Source organism: Drosophila gunungcola (genome assembly GCF_025200985.1).
Source record: "Drosophila gunungcola strain Sukarami chromosome 2R unlocalized genomic scaffold, Dgunungcola_SK_2 000012F, whole genome shotgun sequence".
In the NCBI taxonomy this organism is placed as follows: domain Eukaryota; kingdom Metazoa; phylum Arthropoda; class Insecta; order Diptera; family Drosophilidae; genus Drosophila; species Drosophila gunungcola.
Genome location: NW_026453170.1, coordinates 311,075 through 334,942, shown reverse-complemented (window position 1 = coordinate 334,942; position 23,868 = coordinate 311,075). Strand labels below are relative to the sequence as shown.

At 39.8% G+C, this 23,868-nt stretch overlaps 1 protein-coding gene across 7 annotated transcripts in view; it reads right to left on the bottom strand.

Moving 5' to 3' along the window:
• LOC128255988 (diacylglycerol kinase 1) overlaps positions 1-23,868 on the bottom strand; it is a 59,457-nt gene that overhangs the window by 23,368 nt on the left and 12,221 nt on the right. For 6 of the 7 annotated variants that reach the window (XM_052985954.1, XM_052985955.1, XM_052985953.1 and 3 more), the window contains 5 exons: positions 10,142-10,225; positions 7,610-7,692; positions 2,070-2,268; positions 1,729-1,932; positions 351-536 (listed from right to left, as the gene is read on the bottom strand). In XM_052985954.1, the coding sequence (XP_052841914.1) occupies positions 351-536; positions 1,729-1,932; positions 2,070-2,268; positions 7,610-7,692; positions 10,142-10,220 (751 nt within the window). In that variant the 5' untranslated portion in view covers positions 10,221-10,225. Of the gene's footprint in view, positions 1-350; positions 537-1,728; positions 1,933-2,069; positions 2,269-7,609; positions 7,693-8,915; positions 8,965-10,141; positions 10,226-23,868 lie in introns of those variants that run through there. The other variant, XM_052985959.1, reaches the window with a different exon arrangement.

Below are 23,868 nucleotides of genomic sequence, written 5' to 3'. Positions count from 1 at the left end.
AGACCTTATTTACCCCTTTAAACATTCAGAAAGCAATCAAAAAGTTAGTTTTTCTCGATCAAATGGAGCGTTCTGCACATAGACGGTTAATTTCAGCATTTGCACGGTTCTCTCGGTCAGTATGTTGGCTGGCCAATTAGTTGGCTGTGCACTTCCAGCTGCCAGGATTGGCCACGTCCTTCCACATCCCCGCACACATCACATGCTGATTGCACAATAAGCGTCTTAATTGGAAGTCGCATGCACATTGTAATTTCAGCGCACTGAGCCGAAAGGGGTACGCGGATGTGGACTGGGTGGACAATGCTGACAATGTGGACAATGTGGAGCGCCGCCTAATTAATACTCACCATCAATTTTGCAATTAACCGAATTGTTGCTCTTCTTGGAGGAGTTGCGGGACATCTGCGAGTGGTTGGTCGCCGAGTGGGAGGGGCTCGAGTCCACGGATCGACGGGCCGCATTGCTGGCCTGGAACATGCTGGGTCCGCTGGCCAAGGGGCTCGGCGTCACGGTGAGCATCGGATGGACGCTGCCTGTTGGATGGACCGGCCAATGAAGCAGAAATATCAAACACGTGCCGCGAATGCAGAACACTTCTTACAGTGCTTAGAAAAAGTTGTCAGACTTTATGAAATTAAAGGTTTTTATATGTTAAACATTTGACAATAAAATAGTCGTGTAGAGTAAAAGGGTTTATTGTGTTTGTTGAAAAGTGTGTAACAGGTAAAAGGAGGCAATTCCGACCCTAAGAAGCTCATTTATTTTTCAACAGGATCAGTTTTTTGCTTAAACGTGAAGACTTTGGGAACTATAAGAGCTAAATAGTTAGGAGTTAGTTAGTTAGTAACAACCACTCCGGGCTGTTTAATTTCAAACATTGTTTCCGATCACTCTTTTGCCTACAAATCACGAAATTAAAGTCATATATAATCAGTGATGTGACTGACGCTTTCGGCTATTTTTCGGCTTTGCTCAGTCACCAGAATTCCTGGCGCCAAAGTTTCAAGCAGATGGCTTTTAAACTGAGAGATTAACTTGTGTAGAAATTGACGGACAGACGGACGGACAGACGGACATGGCTAGATCGACTCTCCTAGTGATGCTGATCAAGAATATATATACTTTATAGGGTCGGAAATGTCTTCTTTGCTGCGTTGCAAACTTCTGACTGAAATTCAAGAGTATAAAAATGGAGCTTATTCGATTTTACGTTGAATTTTTCGATTGTTTTTATGGCAGCTTTATAATGTCGTTGTCCGATTTTAAACAAAATTTAATTCGTATATATGGAATAGTAAAATATCACTATATCACAAAGAATATTCAAATAAATATGTTTGAAATCATCAAAGCTAACAGTTTTTTATAATTTTATTTCAGATTCTTCCCTCGGGATGCAATAAAAAACAACTTTTGGAAAAGTTTTATGCGGATAGCTTTAAAACTGAGAAACTAGTTTGCGTTATAATTAAGAATTGAAGTACTTTATAGGGTCGGAAATGTTTCCATTACATTCACTTTCCGGTGCTCGTCTTTACTAGCCGGACGTCCAAAGTGATACTCCATACTACAAGGGTGTAAAAGTCCTTGGCCTTGTATTTCAATAAAAACATTTAAAATTCTTAAAAAGCTAAATTTCAAAAAACAATTTCAAGTCGCACGTGCTTTCTGGTTTCTAATTCTGAGCCAAGCTCGCTGTGTTGTTCGCCGTGTAACGTAACTCACCCGTCTTGCTGGGATCGTGCGAGAGATGTCCGCCCAGTGAGTGCTGTAATTTATCCGTGATGCCATGGATTTTGTCCACAAAGCTGCTGCGGGTCGGTGCGTGGCCCTCGCCGCCGGCCACGCCCCCTGGGCCTCCGATTCCGCCCCCGCTGCCGCTGCACTGGGGCATCAGCTCGGCAATACTATTGATGTTCGGTATGGAGCCTAATTACGGGCGGTTGGGTGGCGAATGGGTCGATGGGAGTGCAGAGAGTGCAGGGAGGCCAAAAGAAATGTTCAGCAATTATTCACATACACACGAGAGTGGGTGACATGGGGCGGTGGCAAGGACGATCTCTTACCCTTCGTGTGCGACGTGACAGGCGCACAGGCGGCCGTGCTGCTGATGGCGGCCATTTGATTAAGTGCCCGGCCATGCAGCTGGGCCTGGGTGACATTCGGCTTGAGGAAGGACACAAACAAATGCTTGGCCAGGTCCAGCGGCGCCTCGCAGTCGAGGAAGGAGTCCAGGAAGCGCCGGAACCCATCGAAATCAATGTCCTGCGAAAAGAGTTTGAAAGTATTAATAAAATAAGCCCATCCAATGATTTGTAGTGGCCTTTGTTTTGTCACTCTTTAATGAGCTTTTAGAGCGTACGAATTTTTTTTCGGTCTATGTCTTATATAGAGAAAAATCGCCGCCTAATACAAATTTGTAAAATACTGTGTGTGAATAGACTATAACTCTCTGTATTTGAAACCATTTTGTTCTCAGTAATTAGTTCAGAAAAATTTAAGAACAGGAAACAAACTTTTAAAAAGTTTTAAGCTGTTTGTCCTGAGTTTAGTTCACTTTTTTCTCTCTGCAGGAATATGTAATAAATCTACCGCAGGCCATTCACAAGTGACAAGCTAAAATGTGTGCAAAACACTCGTCGTTGCATAGTTTATCCACTGCCAGCATCCTCTTTTTCAGCCAAGTTTTACGAGTGGTATCGGGTTTGTTGTGACAGTGAGAAGAGTGGCAGGTGGAGGGTCGAAGAGCTACTTATGCAACATAATATGTTGACGTTATTATGGCGAAAAGAAGATTTTGCAGTTGCCGTCAATCGGAGGCATCCATTTCTCATCTTTTTCTGAGGGGCGGGCGAAAGGAACCAGCGCCGTCATCGACTTTATTACCGTTGACAACGGAGCGTATGATTAATAAATGCTCGCCATATTGTGACACATTCAGAGATGATTTTCTGCGTGGCAAGTGAAGCGCAAGTACATTTATCTCCCGCTCTAAATAATGGAGCCCATGTATGGGCGGCGGTTTATTTTGTGGCCTAATTGAAGGTCAAACCTCACTGAAGCATCCTCGGCAATGAACAACGTTGAGCAGAGAGAATCTCTGCTTTAAAATTTCCCATTTTACGCGTGTGGAATACATAATTCTCCTGCGGGCGATTCGAAAGCCATTTTATTTACATTTGTCCAGTGCACAAAATTCCCACATAAATCCGAGCTCTGTCTGGGAAAGGTTCCACTCGGCTCGTACGTGCCGGGGAACAACCCTCAAGGATCTGGCGGCTCCTTATTTGCCATTTGGAAATGGGCTTGGTAGTTTGGCCCTGTGCCGCTGGGTAGGGGCCCAGTTTTTATGGATGCAGAACGCAACCTGGCTGAATGGGGATCGGGCAAATTACATGTCAACACCACGTGTAATGTCAATACATTGACAGTTGCGGCGCAATGCTTAAATCAACAATGCGACATTGATAGACGCCGGCATCCGCTGACATTGATAGACATAAGGCACCGGGTCGCACACGACAGCTCAACGGATTTTACAGTTGGCAGTTGGCAGTTGCCAGTTTCAATTTCAGTTTGGGTTTGGGTTCCCGGTCGGGGATAACTGCTAATCAAGGATAACAGCCCGACGGAGATGGAGGTGCTTTGGGTGCGATTAATTGCGCAAGAGGCAGCGAGTCGTGTCGCAAGTAATGAAATAATCAACGGGAGCTTGGGCTGCCAAGAGAATATATCTATTCTGTTGGAAATATCTGCCTTTATTATCAGACTCCTCACGAGCTGCCGCCCCTCTGCTGCTGTTTTGCATCGTTTTAAATTTCTAGACATAAAACAAAGTAAACGAGCCAGAGCTGGTAACATTAAGAGTGCTCTGAGGTTTGGGCTCACACTGGCAAACATTTTTTGCAAATGAAAGCATCCGATTGGTAAACCAACCTGATAAAATATTAATAGCATTCAACAAATTTTCATTAAACTAGCTAAGAGCATTAATGAAATTTAAAAATATATTTACTTGATAACTTGATAAGCATAAAGAAATAACTGAATATAACTTTCCTTTTGGGAAAGTAAACTGAAATAAACTGTGAAGCTAAGAAGTCAGACAACACCAACTAAAATTTTTAAATGCAGATGAAACGCCTTTTGATTTTTCCTCTGTATCCTTAACCACTTGCTGGTTTTTGTTGTCTGTTGGATCCATGGCCATAATGAAACCCAATACAGGCAAATGGAGGATTGTACTCGTGTCGTCGGCTGGCACTACACCAGCATCTATGGCTATGACTACATAGCTGCGAAGCTACGAGTGCCAAAGCAAACTGCTTAAAGCCGGCGAAAGCAAATGGCTCCGACACTCCTTTGCTGGGGAAACATCGGCATATTGTAAAACCCAAACACAGATACGCACGCCCACACCCACAGCCCCGCACATAAATTACATCCCAGTCACACACACCCACAGGCACTATAATAATGGCGCGAATCGCGCTAGCAAAATTTATTTAGCCAGCAAGGAGCAACGCGATACGCGTGCAAAGAGCTCTCCCTCTGCTCCTCTTCATATCTTCTCAGAGGCCTTCAATTTGTTCCATATGTACAGTTGAGGTCAAAATAATAGCACAGTTTTCAACGATTTAACTGCTTAATACTTTAAACGTGTCAGTTAGTTGGTATTTATTTTTTAGGTTCTTTATTTCAGTCGTAAGATACAAAAATATTTCTAATATTTTTAACCTTTGGATGAAATTATTTTATGGCCCTTAATAAAATAAACGATAGATATCGTTTTTCCTTATAAAAAAATAATAATAATTGGTATGGGGCCACTTAAATTATATTTATTTTAAGAACAAAACAAATTCTTTTATTTCACTTTCTTGCTACTTTCATATGTTTCAAAATTTAAAATAACTCAAAAAGGAACCAAGCAAGCATTAGTAAAATACAAAAATTCTATAATGTTTGAAATGTTTATCTTGTTAAGAGATGTTGTTGTTAGGTGTGTGCAGTAACGACTTTTCAAATGATGCGAAGGTAACCCGTTATTAAATTTTCATTATTTACTTAAAATATTAATTATAAATTACTTTAATCATGATTTTTATAACTGTCAGTAGTCTAACAATTTTGCAATAAAATTTTATATTTTTTACTCTTGAAGATATTTACAAGAAATCAACGATTAAGTCAAATTAATTTCATTATTAGGGGACACCGCTAAAAACCTTTTTCAAGCTACACTCAGAGAACTAGATTCCTTGAATTAAGGAAAACATGGCTTAATTTTAAGAAAAACTTGTTTTAATTTGGCTTTATGGACATTTTTGTTATGTCCAGGGAAAACTTTTCGGCTGATAAACAGGTTAAAAATTTGCAGTTCTCTAAGCTAAATTTGTTTATTTATTATATTCTGTGTTTATGCTATGAATTTCATGAATTCTTGAATACATGAAATTAAAATAGCCCCTGTTTATGCGATTCAGACGAATGCATGAAATCGTGTACTCAGTGATACTAGACGTGTAAAATTAAGTCCCAACTGCGCATCACCAATTCACGCATTTGTTTTGAAATCATAGTCAACTTTCGTGTTATATGAAATAATTGCATGAAATGGCCATCGCATAAACACAGTAATAGTAAGTTTTCAGTTCTGCGCACAGTGTTTGGTAGTATTATTTTGATCTCGACTGTGTATGTGGCTTCAATCTGGTATTCCCATGGATGCGTTATGTGACGCTATGCGTGAGCGCGTGGCTTAATGAATAAATATTCAAGCACATTTCGGGCGTTCGGTGCGTATGCGTGATATTCATTACACTCTCTAATCACAAACACGCACAGAAAGTTGCGCATACGGGCCATTTGGCACTCATCTTCACTCTACTCCGGCAAACATAATCTGCGCTTTGCATTCATTATGCATCGCAGTGTTCGGGGCATAAATTATGACCATATGGGCTCTAAATCCCATTTTTCACACTTCCGCTTTTAAAGCTCTCACCCATAGTGACCAATTGTTGGGGAAAACAGCGGAAAACATATCATTTTTCAGTGCCACCTGACGACAAGCTGCTCTTAATTAACGTTAATTGGAGCAGCCGGGCTTTAAGACAATCCTTGCGTAAAAGTTTAATCTTCTGAAGAGGGGGACATGTAAGCAGCTTTTCCCGGAATAGAAAAACAGGTTGCCAAGCAGCGTACATCTCGTGGCATCTCAATTCATTTGGCGCACTGAAATATTTACGGGAATTACTTTTGTTCGGAAAATTCCATGCAATGACAAACGGTGATTCCCAGAAGTACTCGAACATCTCGGGCAGCAGTGTGTTCGATATCAAAGTGAATTCCATGGGAATCATTCACTCACATCCCAGTCCAGCATGTGGAATACCAGGGGTTGGCCGAAATGACGGAAACTTAATTATACTTTTTCCATTTCGTTACGCTGGGAAAACAAATGATAAACCGGAAAACGAAAGGAAATCTAAGATTGTCATTCGTTTGCATATGCTTCTGGCTTGAATGATTACAAAGTCCCAAATTAAAAATGTATATTACTATGCAAACTGCAAGCCCTCTGGCTCAAGTCCATCCCGTTGGAAACGCCAGAGTGATCGGAGCATTGGATTCGCTTGTCCCCAATGAAAGAGTTACAATTTATGCAGCTCCAGCGGCGCTTGCTCCCATCTCCAGTCCCAACCAAATTGATGGCGTTGCAGGCAGTTTCAAATTAATTTAGTGTGTATAAACTTGTCAGGATATTCATTCGGGGACAAGGGTGGCCAGCTCAGTGTCTGCCTCTGTTGGGATTCAATTTCAATTTGCCATTCAGGCGTAAACTTGAAAAGTCTGTGATTTATTGTACGTATAAGCAGATTTACTTTCAATCTTTCACCCCACCTGGCTGCCCTTTTACTTTGCCTTTCTCTAATCTCTGTTCTGTAATGCAGAAGCTGTATGCTGTCAGTCCGAGAATACTAAGAGAAAACTGTATCATTTCTAAAGTAGAATTTCTTGAAATTAAAACAATGCTGGGTCGAGTCAGTAAACTTAACAATTAATTCACATATATGACTATTTTCGAGGATTTATATTCGCTATCTTGTTCACAATTGCTTTGTTATTTAAATATTAGTAGGATTTATTATCTCTGCAAAGTAATTGTGAAATGCTTTTTTTAATTCGAATTTCAATTGTGCCCCAGAAACAACAACTCAGTGCTTTAAAACTAAAAGAACAATTTAATTAAAAAGTATATTTTCGATTTTTTAATACATTTTAATAAACTAACACAACAAATTTGTTATATTTTCTTTCAACATTTATGTTTCTATTTTCCTCAGTGCGCACATGTGAGTTTCCGTAAGCTCAACCGAATCGCCTTTCGTCGGGCTTCCCAAGTCGCCAGGTAGAGAATTAAGTGTAAGACGTAGCCCGAGCCAAATCAAACCGAGTCCTTGACTTGTGCTTTGAGTAGGGTCTCTCCTTTCCCTTTCCCGTTCCCTTTACCTTTCCCGCTATACCAACTCGTACTCAGGCTCTACCTCATCCGCTTTCATTTAATTGCAGGAGCGGAGCTGGACGTCTTGGCAACACTTACCCCATCCGGAATGCACTTGGGCGTGGTGGCGGCACTTGGCGAGCTGAACTCCCGCAGCACATCCTGCAGCTTTCGGGTGGAATCTGCAAGGTGGAAGACAGGTGAAAGGGTACAGGTGAGCGGTGTAAGCCAGGGATTATGCAAAGTTCAGTTTAGCAGTGCTGCGCGGCAGCAGGACACACGTCCATCGCTCGACTGACTCTTCTGGCGCCAGCAAAATGAGTTCGACGTCTTAAGAGGGCCAGCCGAGGTGGACAGGTGTTTTTCCCCAGGTGACTCGGGTGGGCGATCTGCAGCGCGGTCGGGATAATTAACTAATGGAAAACAAGTGGTTCGTGCAAGTAAATGCGGGTGGGTACGGACGGGCTGGCTGACTTGGGCCAGTTGGTTGACATGCCACAAATGCCCGGAATAAACTCCGCCCGAATTGTTGCGCGCAGGGTTTTATTAACCTAATGGGAGCTGTGTGTATACCAGTGTACAACCGCAATTGTGCAGAGTATCCGCACTTAAATGCAGCTCTAGTTTCTGTTCCATGGCGAGGACAGCTGCAGCTGACACTTTTGATGGCTTTCGTTCGAAGCTGCATCGCAGACTGAAAACAGTTTAACCGCACTCTAATAAGCACCTGCGCCGCACCCATATATCCTGTGGCACGCCCTCAGGACTGGCTACGACAGATCCAAACGAAACAAAAAAAGACTACCACAATTCAAAGAACATGGCCAAATCGCTTTAAATTATTGTACTAAAGAATTCTTCTGTTCTGGTGTTCTTGGACTTTGGCGCTAATATTTTCCAATTTTCTCCATTAATCATCCTAATTTAGTTAGTAAAATCTACAAAATGTTGAAGAATATGAGAGATTGTTAGTTTTCTTTGCAAAAGTTTAGTTGAAAAAAAGCCCTTTGTTATTGCAGCCGCAGAAATTCATTTCCAAAATCTACAACTAAAGCTATGCAAATTTTAAATGCCTATTAATATTTTCTGTTGAGTAAAGTTTTGAACTGTCTTCAAGTAAGTGTTCGTGGCGATCTTCTTTGAATTTGATGTGAGTATTCTTCCATTATTCAGGTGGGGCTTTAAAGTTGCCCAGTTCCCCACCCGGTCTTAGTGTGTCTTCTGTCTAACATTCCATAATCTATAAGCTCGGCATTCCCGTTTGCCATTCCGTGTAATTCCCTCAGCCAGGCAGCCTGAGGAGATTAAGTGAAGCGCAGTGCTCACCCAAAGGTAAACTACTTTGCCATGTCAAACAGCTTTAAATCTGCTGCAAAGAATGCAAACAGTTTCAGACATAACTTACAGCGATGTGGACCCGATGTGTGGAGAGGATGTTGCCTCAAAATCGCTCTTTAAAAAGATGCGCTGCTTGAGCTTAAGCTGTCATAAGAAAACTGTTGAAATTGCAGTGCTAACCATGCAAAAATGTAAATGTACCTGCAAGTACTTAGAAAAAAGTTCAACCAAATAAGAACTTTTTAAAATACAAAATTGTGTGGTCCGTAATCCATGTCTAACCTTAATTTTGTTTTTGCTCTTGTTTTAATTTTGTTTTTGTTTTATTTTTTGTCCAATGTCTATTGTTTATTTGTTCTGTATTTTTGACAGCTTAAGATTTTTTATTTTTGTAAAACAATCGATACTATCGATGGTCGAACAATTTGGAAAACATCGATGGTTTGGGCTTACCATTGATACTATCGCTCTAGAAAAATAATTTTGTGTTATGGAATCTTTTAAGAATATTGCTTTAATATTCTGGGAACTTGCTGGAATGTTCCACTTTTAGCTCACATTACATTTCGAAAAAGATCGAAAGGGATGAAGGTAAGCTAAGAAGTTGAAAAGTAACAAAGTGAGACAGTTGGCCTGCGGATCATGGCGAATCGTTATACTACAATTTCGTTGTTAAATTTGATGTGTATATGAATTTGGCCAAATAATAATATAATAATTAATTAATATAATAATCTATTTTAATAACAGCTTTTGTAAATGTACTTTGTCCAGAAAAAACAATAAATTACTTTTACAGTTTTATTAACTTGTTTTACGTTTTTTAGGCCAATTGCTTTTCGATTAATGCTTTTATTCATTTATCAGCTTTTAATTTTAAACATTTGCCGGTAAATTTATTTTATATAAAGTTTTGAATCTTGGGAAAGCGCTGATAAAAAATGATACTATAAAGAAAGCGTCAAATGTCAGTGTCACCAGTTAATTTTGTGTAAAATATCAAACAAAAATTAAAAGAAAAAACTAATTTTATTTTCTTTTTTGCTTTTACAATATGCGGTGTCTGTTTTTCCATATATTATAACTAAATGTATGCAATCCTTTGGCTAACGTGATTTTCAGTGGCACGCAATTTAAAGGGAATGCCCAACATTTTAATTGGTCCATTTATCAGTTCCAGAAAATGTATAAAAGGCCCAAATGAAGGCCTGTCTAATTGGCCATGGTTGGCATTTCCCCCTTGCAAATGAGTGTTATTGATTAGTGCAACTTGATTTACTGGTTTTCACTTACATGAAGCCAACTCCTGCAGCTGCAAAAATTCGCGCGGCGACAATTTATCCCATTTCGGTGCTGCGATGCCAATATTCATTTTGCCTGAAAATATGCAATACATAACAAATGGTGACAAATTGTAATTTCCATAAGCATGCGGAGTGGGACATTGAGGGGCGACAGACGGGAGTGCAAACGCATAATTTATGGCATTCGCATTTGCATTTCGAATTCGCAATGTAAGTGCCAAACTATCGACAAACACCCCATACATCTCCACAAAAATACGTGTGTTCTGCGTACGTGATTGTGGCATCGGCAATCAATACATTTTGCATAATGTGTGCGATGAAAACCAAATTGCTTTAAACTGTAATCTCCCGTTTCTACACACTACCCGACCTTTCACACACTCGCACACACATTCTGGCAAATATTTTTAGCCATTCTCAAGTGGCCATGGACAAGAGGGTCCTGTGATGCCTGTCTAATACAGCAGAACTTCGCAAACACATTAGCCCACATAGACACAGCTTCCCTTCGATTACAAGCCATTTTGTGGCTTTAAAATGTTGATTATAATAATTATTATTATGTGGCTTTAATAATTGAATTATACTTATTATCAATAAAGGAGTTTAAAATAGTGAACTTGGATTCTTCATGAGTTATTTATAAATGAGATTAAGTGAATATAAAAGAGCTTAGTCAACCCAAAGAATTTCTAAAAAGCATGGACTTCACAAGGATTTTCGCTGAGCAGACTTAAATAAGTCCAAAGAAATGGAGTTGAAATATAAGTTTCAAAAGCTTGAAGAAAAATCATAATTCTTCTCTAAAAAGTTTATCTAAGTTACAAATTTCTGTAAGGTGTTTATTTTCGATATAGGAAAGATATTGATCTTTAACAAGTCGGTCATAATCAAATTGTATACAATGTGTTTAAAATGTGCCTTAAACGAGCCGTACCATATTTCATAATTTTATGCTAATTACCAACGCATAAGAAATAAGAAAAACGCCTTTTCAATTTATTTTTCCCACGTCTCTTAGTGCCCTTAAGTGCCCAGAAAATGTCCCACTTTGAAAACTAGCATATGGAGAGGGTGCGAATGGCCATTAGCCAATTTTAGTTTCCGCCATATGTCTGCCTCTTTGCAAGTGTGTGTATGTGTGTGTGTGTGTGCGTGTTTGTGTGGGGAGTGTCGCCAGCCGTTTGACACGTCATTACTGGCCTAGTCATCATCATCAACATCGTCATCATCATCGTTGGGATGGCCATAATCACGTGCCGCGGGCTAATCAATGGCATAATTTCCCCGCGGATTTTCTGTCACAGTTGTGACGTCACGAGAGTTTAAGGCATTTCGGGTAGCACACACACACGCACGGCAATCAAACGCCCACGCACACACAAATGCAGAGCAAAGGTATGTAGGCATGAATGTGTCAGCCACAGACAGACAGGCAGGGTATCTATATACGATATATATTATAAAATAGAGGGGGGATTGTTTCTGATATATATGCATATATTTGTTGGCTTGGCTTTTCTGCGTTCTCAATTCGGTTGGCGTTTATTTTTACTCTCTGGCCATTTAGCGTTTTTATTTATTCATTTCACAAATCTTTCTCTAAAGCTTTTGTCTCGCTGATGTTATATTTAGATGGCTATAATCAACTGATTGGCTAACTTATCATTTTATACACTGCCGAGCACTTAACAAGTAAATTGCGGAGGGGGCAAATGGAGAATGGAAAAAAATGGAAAATGATATTTCACGAGCGTTTTCCGTTCAACGCAAGAGTAGTTTGTCCCTTTTTGCTCGTAAAATCTTAATAGAGACTCGTACTGCCATTACTCTCAGCTCATTTGTCCTTAATGCCGAGAGCGCGTTGCGAGTTCTTGCAATGCTTGGATAATAACCCAATGAAAATGCAAATGAAACACAGAAATAAATAGTGCAGCATACATGGCTTATGCACAATCTGAATGTTAATTGCGCCGTTAATGGTGGGTGTGTGTGCTGGCTAGTATTTTTCAGGCATCATCATAAAATTCGCATTCTAGGAAGCTGGATACTTGGATATTCGCGTGCTTTCTGCTCGTAATGGCCCTTGCCCAATGGCCAAACTTCAGTAAATTGGCTTGGACTTTTTTGTCTTTGTTGGTCGATGGATACGCTCATCCTGCCGCCCTTTGACATTGGAGTAAAAAAAAAACCCAGAGAAGGACCGAAAGAGGGTTCAACGGACCCTCAAGTACTATGCTTTTTATGCTGTCCACATAAAATATTATTAGATTATGCGTTCGCTTCATCCGCACACAATGAGCATCAGATTCCGATTCAGCTTGTCCTCGTACATATATGTATATGCTTTTAGTATGTTTGTGTTGGAGCTCTTATTGTTTTAGCCGAAACAAAAACGCCATAAAATCTAGCACATAAATGTCCAACACAGAACCATTTTCCCTTCTTTTTATGCTTAAAATTGGCCCGCCAAATCATTATACTTCAACGGTCCACCGTCCCTCTATCTTTGAGTAGAACAATAATAAAAGTAAATCAAATAAAACAGCAGCATATTGCGTTTTTTATGGCCTTTGGCATTCTGGCCCTGTTTAATGGCCGCCGCACTCTGATCGCAGGCCAAAAAATCATTTTTTCCCAGCACATCAATAACGATTTTATTTATTCAAAAACGAGATTTCCCTCGCAAGCGAATTGTAATTAGTTAATCAAGATTTATGATTTTATGGAACTCTCAATCAAGGCAGATTTTAATACACATCAGAAAAGGGTTTTTATATTTATTATTCAAATAGCAAATAAATATCGATTTATTAATGCAATCTGGAAAACAAATAAAGATCCGATTAATCTTTTGTTAACAACGCGAAATTAATAAGCAAGTGGAAGTATTTTTGCCTATTACAAAAAGGAATGAAAAGTTCGAATTTTACTTTAAATGACATAATAAGAAATGTAGGAGAGGTGTTTTTTTGTAAACATAAAAAAATAAAAGTTGTTTCAAAATTAAAAATGCAAATATTTAAATAATATTAATCCTTATTAAACCATAAATAAATATTAAATCCTAAAAACAAAAATAAACCTAAATTAATTTAAAAATTTGATGAACACTTAATGCGCAAAATATACATATTTATATTATGTTAGACATTATAAAATCAGTAATAGTAATTTTGCCAAGTCGAAGCTTATAAATCTTTGAAGCAATGAGAAATTCGAAACATTCTTTTGTAGTATGATGTAGTCGTTCGTTTTAAAAATAGTGAAAACAGTAAGTAATAATTTATTGCTAATAAATAACTGTGGACGACAACCCATGTAATGAAATAATAATACAAACGCTGGTAGCGTTCGTTTTTCTACCCTTGCAGAGGGTATTATAACTTCAGACAGAAGTTTGCAAGTTTCCGACCCTTTAAAGTATATAGATTTTTGATCAGCATCACTAGGAGAATCGATCTAGCCATTTTCCTATTGGAGCTATATGTTATAGTCTTTTCATAAAATTAAAACCGTAGTTCTGAAATATTAAAAATGTCACTTTCACTGAATTTATAACACCTTCTGCAGGGGTATAAAAATGGGTTTGTTTTGGTTTTAGTAATTAAAAGGTCTTAAAACATTTCAGTAGCTGTCGGTTAAGTTCTGCCTTGATTCTTTGTCGCCTAGGTAAAATGAAGGGCAAAAACATTTATTTTCCTAAGCAGTTCATTCATGTTTTTCGTGTTATTATACCCCTGCAGAGGGTATTATAATTTCAGTCTCAAGTTTGCAACGCAGTGAAGGAGACATTTCCGACCCTATAAAGTATATATATTCTTGATCAGCATCACTAGGCGAGTCGATCCAGCCATGTCCGTCTGTCCGTCCGTTTCTACGCAAACTAGTGTTTCAGCTTTAAAGCTATCTGCATGAAACTTTCCCAAAAGTTGTCTTTCTATTGTAGGTAGTACATAAGTCGGAACGAGCCGGATCGGACGACTATAGCATATAGCTCCCATAGGAACAATCGGAAAAAAAATTAAAAAAATTATAACTTTGGTTTTATTTTTATACCCTTGCAGAGGGTATTATAATTTCAGTCAGAAGTTTGCAACGCTGTGAAGGAGACATCTCCGACCATATAAAGTATATATATTCTTGATCAGCATCACTAGGAGATCTAGCCATGTCCGTCTGTCCGTCCGTCTGTCCGTCAGTTTCTACGCAAAATAGTGTTTCAGCTTTAAAGCTATCTGCATGAAACTTTCCCAAAAGTTGTCTTTCTATTGCAGGTAGTATATAAGTCGGAACGAGCCGGATCGGACGACGATAGCATATAGCTCCCATAGGAACAATCGAAAAAATAAATACAAAAAAATTATAACTTTGCTGTTTTTTAATTTTGTTTTTAGTTCTTCGACATATAGTAATGGTTATATATTTCAGAATTACGTTTTAAATTTCATCAAAATCGGACGACTATATCATATAGCTCCCATAGGAACAATCGGAAAAAAAATACAAAAAAAATTATAACTTTGCTGTTTTTAAAGTTTTCTATTAGTTCTTCGAAATAGAGTAATGGTTAAATATTTCAGAATTACGGTTTAAATTTCATCAAAATCGGACGACTATATCATATAGCTCCCATAGAAATAATATAAATATATAAAATAACTATCTAATAATTGAGCTGCAAATCATCATAGCTTCAATGTTTTTAAACATATACGTAAGTAAATCTTAATTTTAATGTTTTCAAAAATATTTAATTCTTGCAATAGCTGCAAGGGTATATGAACTTCGGCTTGCCGAAAATTGCTTCCTTTCTTGTTTTTAATAGGTTTCCATTGCACACTGCAACCCATTCTGAACAAAAAAGTTTTATTAAAAAACAGATTTTCACCAAATTGTTAATTTTTTTCTAAACTGGTCTTTCGGTCCTAGAACGAAATTTCGGTGTTTTTTTTTTTTCTACCCCAAAAAGGTGGTCCCATAAAAAATTGGCGGACACCGCAAGTAACAAAGGCGCAAGCAGAAAATAAAGTATGGATATGAGTGCTTTACGTCAAACAATTTCTTTTTTTGAGTTAACAATTAGTTACAAAGTTCTAGTCCAGTGTAATCATAAATAAATATTTTATTAAAATACAATATTTAGTTTCGAATTTTTCACTCTAATATTGAAATTTTTGACAACTAGGTAATTTTTAAAACTTAGTATCTAATTCTGTCGAAGTCGAGCTTTTGCAAGCGTAAGACGTGTTTTTTTTTGCATTCATCAAGTGTATTTAAATACAAATCCCAAGGCTTTCGGGAAGCTATCTCACTGTAGGACTATAGTTGTCCTACCTATCTTCACGTAAGCAATCAAAAAGTGAATCAGCTATAGGTGATTCCACAGTTTTTTTTCACAAACATTGGGCCCCGGCAAATGCTGGTGGTCCACTGATCTCAACGAGGCGATCAGCTGTTCAAGCTTTAAGCTTTCAACAGGTTTATATCTGAGCCAATCAACAGTGACATACCTTGGCTTAGCATCTATCTTGCACTTTATTAATTACTCAACTTTATTTGGTAAAGTTTTTGCTAATTACTAAAAATGGACCCCCCTCTTCAACAACAACCCATCGATCTGAAATCGATGAGGAAGACTGCTGGAGCAACTCCTGCCGAACTACGGGCTATATTACGAGAAATATAATGGACGGCTTAAAAGCCGGCAGTACAACCAGATGGGCTCCCACAAGCTGCACCACAACCTGTACCGTAACATCCTCGATCTCATCTTCATTGACGTTCTCAACAAGCTCGAATGGCAGTTTGTGTTGCGCTGCATCCAGCACGGGGCAAGATCCTGCTCCTACCCACACACCATCAGGCAACTCCACCCCAGAGTGGCAGCAAGTCACCTTAAAACCTAACAAAGGAGCAGCAAAGAAGAGAGCAGGCACCGCTCTTTCTCCCAAGGTCAGCCATAAGAAGACAAGCTCTACTGCCAACTCCGGAAACCGCTTCATAACCCTAAGCGATGAGGAAGAAATGGACATCGAGCCTACCTCTTCGCAAGCCGCGTTAAACCGCGCCGCAAAGAAGTGTGACGCAACTTTACAGTCAGCAAAATCCAACAGCTCAGGACAAGTCCAAACAGCCGCACCACAAGCCGCTCGATCACCCAAGGTCCCAAGGATTATGGTTCCCGGTGTAGTCAACTTCTCTGCTTTCCGCAGTCAGCTGGATGCTCTTATAGGAGACGCCTACTCCATTAAAGCGCTGAACTCAGGTGAATGCGCCGTTCAGTGCAACTCCTCCGACGCCTACAGGCTCGTGGCCAAACACTTCCGCGAAAAAGGACTTGTTTTCCACCACCACCAGCTGCCTGAAGACAGACCCTTTCGCATGGTAATGAGAAACATTCATCATGACGTCCCATCGGAGGATATCATTGAGTGCCTGCAGGAAGAGGGTCACTGCGTTTTGCGCATCTATACCCCTCGTAACAAGGCAACTCAGCTTCCACTTAACATGAGGTTTGTGGACTTTAAAAAGGCTGACAACAACAAGCTTCTTAAAAACATCACTGCTGTTTGTAGACACATAGTGACATGGGAGAAGCCACGCAAGCAAGCCGGTCCTGTACAATGCCAAAGATGTCAGGAATACGGGCATACAAAAGCATACTGCACACGGCATTACATCTGCAGGGAATGCGGAGAAAACCACCCTACCCCAGAGTGTAAGCTTGGAAAAGACGACCCTAGGTGCTGCATTCACTGCGGAAACTCTCACGCGGCAAACTTCAGAGGATGTCGTAAATATCTGCAAGTCGCATTTAAGCAAAGTCACCAATCGAAGATCACAGCAGCCTCAGAATCGAACACGATTCCTCCAACCCATCTCTCACCCAACGTTGGTAAGGAATCATTTGCTAGTGTAGCCAAAAGGAACCTACCCATCGCACAACGCAGCAAACCTCGCAAAGAGATGGAAATTACTCCCCCTCCAACTCTTTCCACCGCCAATGCCGCTATGGATGCCAAACTGGAACAGCTTTTTATGAGGCTCGACAGGATGATGTCTCTGGTAGAGACACTAATGCAAGCACTCCTGCAGACGCGTCCTTCCTCCTCTACTCTCCACAATGGGTGTGCTTAAAATAGCCTGCTGGAACCCCAATGGGCTAAGTTCGAAAGTTAACGAGGTCATTGCTTTCATAGAGCTACACGAAATTGACATCCTCTTGTTGTCAGAAGCCCGCCTCTGCTCGCGGTCCACCTTCAGGGTCCCCGGCTTTACTTTTCACAAAGCCGATCATCCGGACGACCAGAGACATGGGGGCGCAGCGATCCTCGTCAAGTCGTGCATATCCCATCAACTCTCTTCCACTCTTTCGGAAGAGCACATTCAAGCCGTCTCCATTGAGATTTCCTCAAGAAGAGGGAGGTTTAACGTTGCTTCGGTATACTGCCCTCCTGCTGTCAGGTGGACAGAAGCAGACTTCATGGCGCTCCTCTCCAGCCTCGGAGATAAGTTCCTTGCTGCAGGTGATTGGAATGCCAAACACAGATGGTGGGGCAACAACAGAATCTGTGCCAGAGGCCGGACCCTCAGCTCTGTTCTGGCCAATGTCAATGTCGATATTGTTGCAACTGGAGAAGCCACCTACTACCCCTATCGTGCAAACGCCACCCCCAGTGCCATTGACTTTGGCATCTCAAAAGGCTTCAGACAACAGCAGGTCTCCGTTAGAGTACTCACCGAGCTTTCTTCTGACCACCTCCCATTGCTTTTCCTGATAAATGAAGAAGCTCAATTCTTTAAAGGAGTCCCCAAAATGCTGCCGGCCCATGCAAACATTGCCACCTTTAGGTCCTTCATCGATGCTCACACTGTGCTCAACACACCAATAACAACCTGCAGCGATCTAGATGCATACGTTGATAGCTTCACTTCCACAATTACTGAAGCCGCCCGGAGAGCTACGCCACCTCAGCGCCAATCTGGTCACCCACATACTCGGAGGGCGCCCTTACTAACACCGGAGGCAAGGGCACTGCTGGATCAAAAAAGGCACCTAAGAAGGCAATTTATTGTGTCAGGCGATCCCGATACCAAGCAGCTACTATCAAGCGTTAGCAACAGACTGCACAGGCTGCTAGCAAAAACTCGCCAAAAGAACATCGACACCCTGCTGGAGGGAGCTGGTCCAGACAATTGCAGTGATTTTTCGATATGGAAGCTCACGAGAGGAATCAAAAGACAGCCGCTTGTCCAATCCCCAATACAGAGCCACAGTGGCCACTGGCTGCAGAAGGACTCAGACAAAGCAAACGCTTTTGCTGAACATCTGTCTGCTACCTTCACTCCTCTCCAACTTCCAGACGCTTCGCACCGCGATGAAGTTGCAAACTTCCTAAGTGATCCCATCCAGCCAGCGCGCCCCATTAGGCACACCACGCCGCAGGAAGTCACGCTGCAATTAAAGGCACTCAATTTAAAAAAGTCTCCTGGACTCGATGGAATCGACAATCGAGCGGCAAAGGCTCTTCCACTCAAAGGAGTGCTAGCGCTGGTAAAAATTTACAACGCCATGTTATGCCTGGGACACTTTCCAAGGCAGTGGAAGAAGGCAAGGATCATCATGATCCCGAAGCCAAGCAAGCCACTGACGAAAATCGATTCCTACCGCCCAATCAGTCTGCTATCCACTTTATCGAAAGTGTTCGAGCGGATTCTACTCAGTAGACTTTTGGAACTGCCACAAGTAGAAGGCCACATACCTCAACACCAGTTCGGCTTCAGGAAATCCCACGGCTGCCCAGAACAAGTCCATCGCCTGGTCAACCACATCACCCACGGACTCGAGCACAAGCTGCACACTATAGGCGTCTTCCTAGACGTCAAACAAGCCTTTGACAAGGTGTGGCACGAGGGCCTCCTTTATAAAATCAAGGAACTTCTTCCTGCACCCTACTTCGCCATCCTGAAGTCATTTATTGCCGATAGAACCTTCGAAGTAGCGGTAAGGGAAGCACGATCCAGTTTGGCATACATACATGCAGGAGTGCCCCAAGGAAGTGTACTTGGTCCGTTCCTATACACCATGTACACAAGTGACATGCCAGTTCCGTCATCCACCTCAAACGCTCGTATGCTTCTGGCTACTTACGCTGACGACACGGCCCTGCTTGCGTCCCACACGTCCCAACTGATAGCTTCGGCTGCAGTGCAAGACTGGCTGCGTGCGATGGAGCGCTGGACCAAGCAATGGAATATAGCCATAAACTGCAGCAAGTCGGCATGCGTCACCTTTACTCTTAGGCTTGTCATGGACATCTTCCATACTTTTAATGGTGACACCATCAAAAACACCACTTCACACTGCTACTTGGGTGTACACCTGGATCACCGTCTCATTTGGAACACCCACATAACGGCAATCCGAGCCAAGTGCGTACGCAAGCTCCAGAAGCTCGATTGGCTCCTGAGTTCCAAAAGCCTCCATCTCTCAACGAAGGTCCTGCTGCTCAAAGCAATCCTTACGCCAACCTGGACATATGCGATCCAAATATGGGGCACCGCATCCAAGCACCAGCTAAACAAGCTGAGGATAGTGCAGGCACGTGCTGCTCGACGGGCATCCGGGCTTCCGTGGTACGTAACAAACCAGGCCATCCTAAACGATCTGCGACTTGTTCCTGTGGGCGACCTCCTCAACCAACACAGCCAACGGTATTCGGACAGGCTAAGAACCCATCCAAACCCACTGGCTAGCAGACTGACCGACCCACAATCTCTAAGAAGATTAAAGAGATTCCACCCCAGCGATCTGTCTTCCCGTGTTGTACAATAATTTTGTAATCCTTGTTAACAATTTGTAAATATTTGTAAATAATTGTATAGTCTAGGTTCATATCCCATATGTACCATATATACCCCATCCTCTAAACGACCGGTTATGTTCAGATGGCCCTGAACGATTCCGGCGACAATAATAATAAAAAAAAAAAAAAAAAAGTATCTAATTACTATTATTTGCTATCTAACTTAGCTTCGACAAACAAAAATTACAAAGACAAGTTCGCCTACTTTCCTTTTTTTAGTTCGGCAGTCCAGTTTGAGTGATAACTGACCCTGATCGAAATACGAATTTTCCAAAAACTCGACTTAATGTTATTTTCTCAAATAGAATACAAACTTGAATCTTATCATGATTGTTCCTTATTTTCACAAATTAAAACTACTTTTTATTAAATTTACTTACTTTTGTTTATTTTAGCAGAAATTATTTTGTTGACAAAAAAACAACTTTTAAATATTTGTTTTTAATCATTTTACAACTTAAATAATTTTTAGCTTTTTTGTACTTGCTTTGGATTTGATTTCGATTGGTTCTTAAGTTACGTACTTTAGGTACGAAATCAATACCGATTGTATTCGTTTTTATCACGTTGTTCTTTTTCAGTGACGTGTTCAACACGAGTCCTAATTTTATATATCCTAAAAATTATTATTTATCAACATTCCAAACTGTTTCAACTACTTGCCAATTAAATATCATTCTTTTAATGAAACCCCAATTGCGAAACATTTTTGGCATAAATGATAAAGGAGCTTTGTGTCGAGCTCGTTCAGAAAAGAGGGCAGCAAATAAGTAATTAAAAATAAATTGATGTCAGGTCATAAATATATTATTTGGCCCCATCGCGAGGACATGCAGAACCAGCTCGGTTTAACTATTTAAGGCGTGAATATATGCAAGGGGATATATATCGTTTCTTAATTAACGTTCCTGATTTGATCGGCAAAAATAAATCCAACAAAACAGCGCAAGCCATGCATAAAGTCAAATATATTTTCAATCGATTGCTCTTCCCTTTGGCATTCATGGCGTTGAGTGCGAAAAATGTTTACCTCGCTGAATATGAATGGCAACGAGTGTTTGCTTTTAATAAATTGACATTATTGTTTATCTGATGCGTGGGTCGTGCACTCCCAGTAACTCTCTCCATTGTTTTTGGCCCACAATATTACAAACAGCCAGCGAAAGCGAAAAAACACACTGCAAGATTGTCAATAAGGAGTGTGCACATAGTTCACTCGCTCCCATTTTATTTTAGTTGAGTGCACATCAGCCGGTGGCTATTTGGATGTAGGATCCTGAACACTGTCAGCGACAATGCTCGTACTTCATGGACCTAAGGACTATAAAACATCAATTGCCATGAGGGAGATTCTGAGAAACTTCACAGATTTTTGATTTGAAATTTTTTGTATAACTAAAAAAGTTTGATTCACAAAAAACTGTAATCTGATTCGCATTCGAGCTTTTCTAATGGGGTTTTTACCATTTTTGTAATCCTTGCCTGACTGAAGAGCATTCAAACTTCTGGCTTAGAATCAGGCGATAAATTATAAGGATAGATAGCTTAGGTCTCCAGATAATCGACTTAGTGTCCCATAGTGATCATGTTAAAATACAAGATCTCTCCGTTTTTATACCCTTGCAGAGGGTATTATAATTTTGGTCAGAAGTTTGTAACACAGTGAAGGAGACGTTTTCGACCCCATAAAGTATATATATTCTTGATCAGGATCAATAAGAGAGCTCAGTTTAAAAGCTAGTGATTTGAACTTTCACAGTCCTTCTAAAACATGTGTACACAGATCAAGTTTGAAAAGCGGCCCGATCGGACGTCTATATCCTATAGTTCCTTTAGGAACAATCGAATATTTGAATATATTTCGCGCAGTGTAAAAGCTATTGACATGCATCTTTCCAAATCTCTTAATGTGTATTTGTCCGTATATTTTGCGCAGTATATAAGCTATTTCGGCAAAGTCTGCAAAAGTATTAAAACTTCAGCTTGCCAAACTAACTTCCGTCCTAGTTTAAGTTTAAAACTCTGAAATTAATTTCAAACATATGAGATTATTGAAACTCTAATATTTACACAATGAATTTAAATTTTTAAAAAGTGTTCGGCTTAAATCAGACTTTTTAGACTTTAATTTAAATTTTATTATTTTTAAAGACAAGTTGTTAAGTATTAAATATAAAAAACTTTGTTTTGTAGATTTGAAGTTTGGCAAATCGAAAATGATATACATTTTTGCAGCTATTACACAAATTAAATATTCTATACAACGACTATATTTCGACTTTTATGCATCGGCTTTGCCGATTTTCCGATGCATTTTTCAATTGTTCCTACGTAATCCGATTTTTATAAAATTAAAATGTCTATTAAAACATCTAAGCAAAATAATTCGAAAATTGGTCGCTTGATAGAATTCATATTTTTGTAATATCTGCAAGGGTATAGAATTCGGCTTTCCGAAGATTGTTTCTTTATTTCCTTTCTATATAACGCAGTATTTACTTATCTATCCACAATTAACAAGTGTAAGCATGTGCTATTGAATCCTATATTAGTCACCATGTTTTCTGGTAGCGCTATACAAAACTGTTAGCATACTTTTTGGGGAGTGTGTCAACGGAGCTGCAGGCTTGAAACCGTGTTGCATGTGGCACATGATGCTGCCTGTGTTGTGGTATGCGGTTAAGCCGTCTCCTAAATGCCGTAAGCTGTCGGTTTAACTTCCCACATCGATGGTCAGAGGCAAAAGAAAAATAGAACGATTATGTAAGAAACAACAACGAATGGTTGTTTACTTTGAATATATATTTTAGGTGTTTATTCATAGCCGTTGTAATAGTCTACATTTTGTTCCCGTGTACCTCCTCAGAAGCAAATTTCACACAACAGGCCCCGTGGAATCGAACTGCACTTGGTAGATGAGACCGGACATATGTTGCACTAAATAAACACGAAAGTATAACGCAAAGAAAAACGACAGTCAGAAGTGGAAGGGAAGCCCTTGAGCAATTAAAACTAGTGATACATGATTGGGCGCGGCTATCGTATAAAATGCAATTCTGTTTCCACTGACTTTGACAGGGCTGACCACGAATGTCTACTGAGTACCTCCAACATATTTTTTCCAATAAACTTTAAGTGTTTTTTTTTATCCCACAACTTGAATAATTTAAGCCCGATTTTAGAGGTATTTTTCTTTAAGTGTTTGTGGCTTAAGTTAGTTTTTATTGGGATAATACAGTACCTATTTAATAACCTGAGAAGCAGAAGGCTGATTTTTCTTCAATTAAGGTCAATTTTAATTTCTATGAACTGTTTTGGACTATTATTTAATTTAATTTTATTTTAAATTTATGTTAGAGAGGGTTAGTTACACAATTTGTTTCGATTTAGAACAGAGGGAACTTAAAATGCTAGCCCTAACTCATAAATTTAAATCGAAAGTTTACTCTAGAGATTGCTTTACCAGAACTAAGGATAAACAAGAAGCAACGCAAATGTAGAGTGACCAAACTATTATATACTCATTAATATACGCAGTTAAAATAAATATGGTCAAAGAAAAAAGCGCCATCTGCAGATTGTCAGGGTCAACACTTCAAGCTAATAACAATTAAAATTTTTGTATTAAAAATTAAATAAAAAAATTAAATTAAATAAAATAAATTATGAGCCTACGTTGCGGCGCCTTTTAAAAATCCTTGAAATATTTAAACGATTTTCTTATTTTCATGATTTCTTTCTATTGTACAGATTCAAAATTGGTGAATAATACAAAAAATTTCGAGGACAACCTTATGCAGGCAAGGTGGAACGTAGTCAAATGCGGTCTTAACAAGTCTTTTGG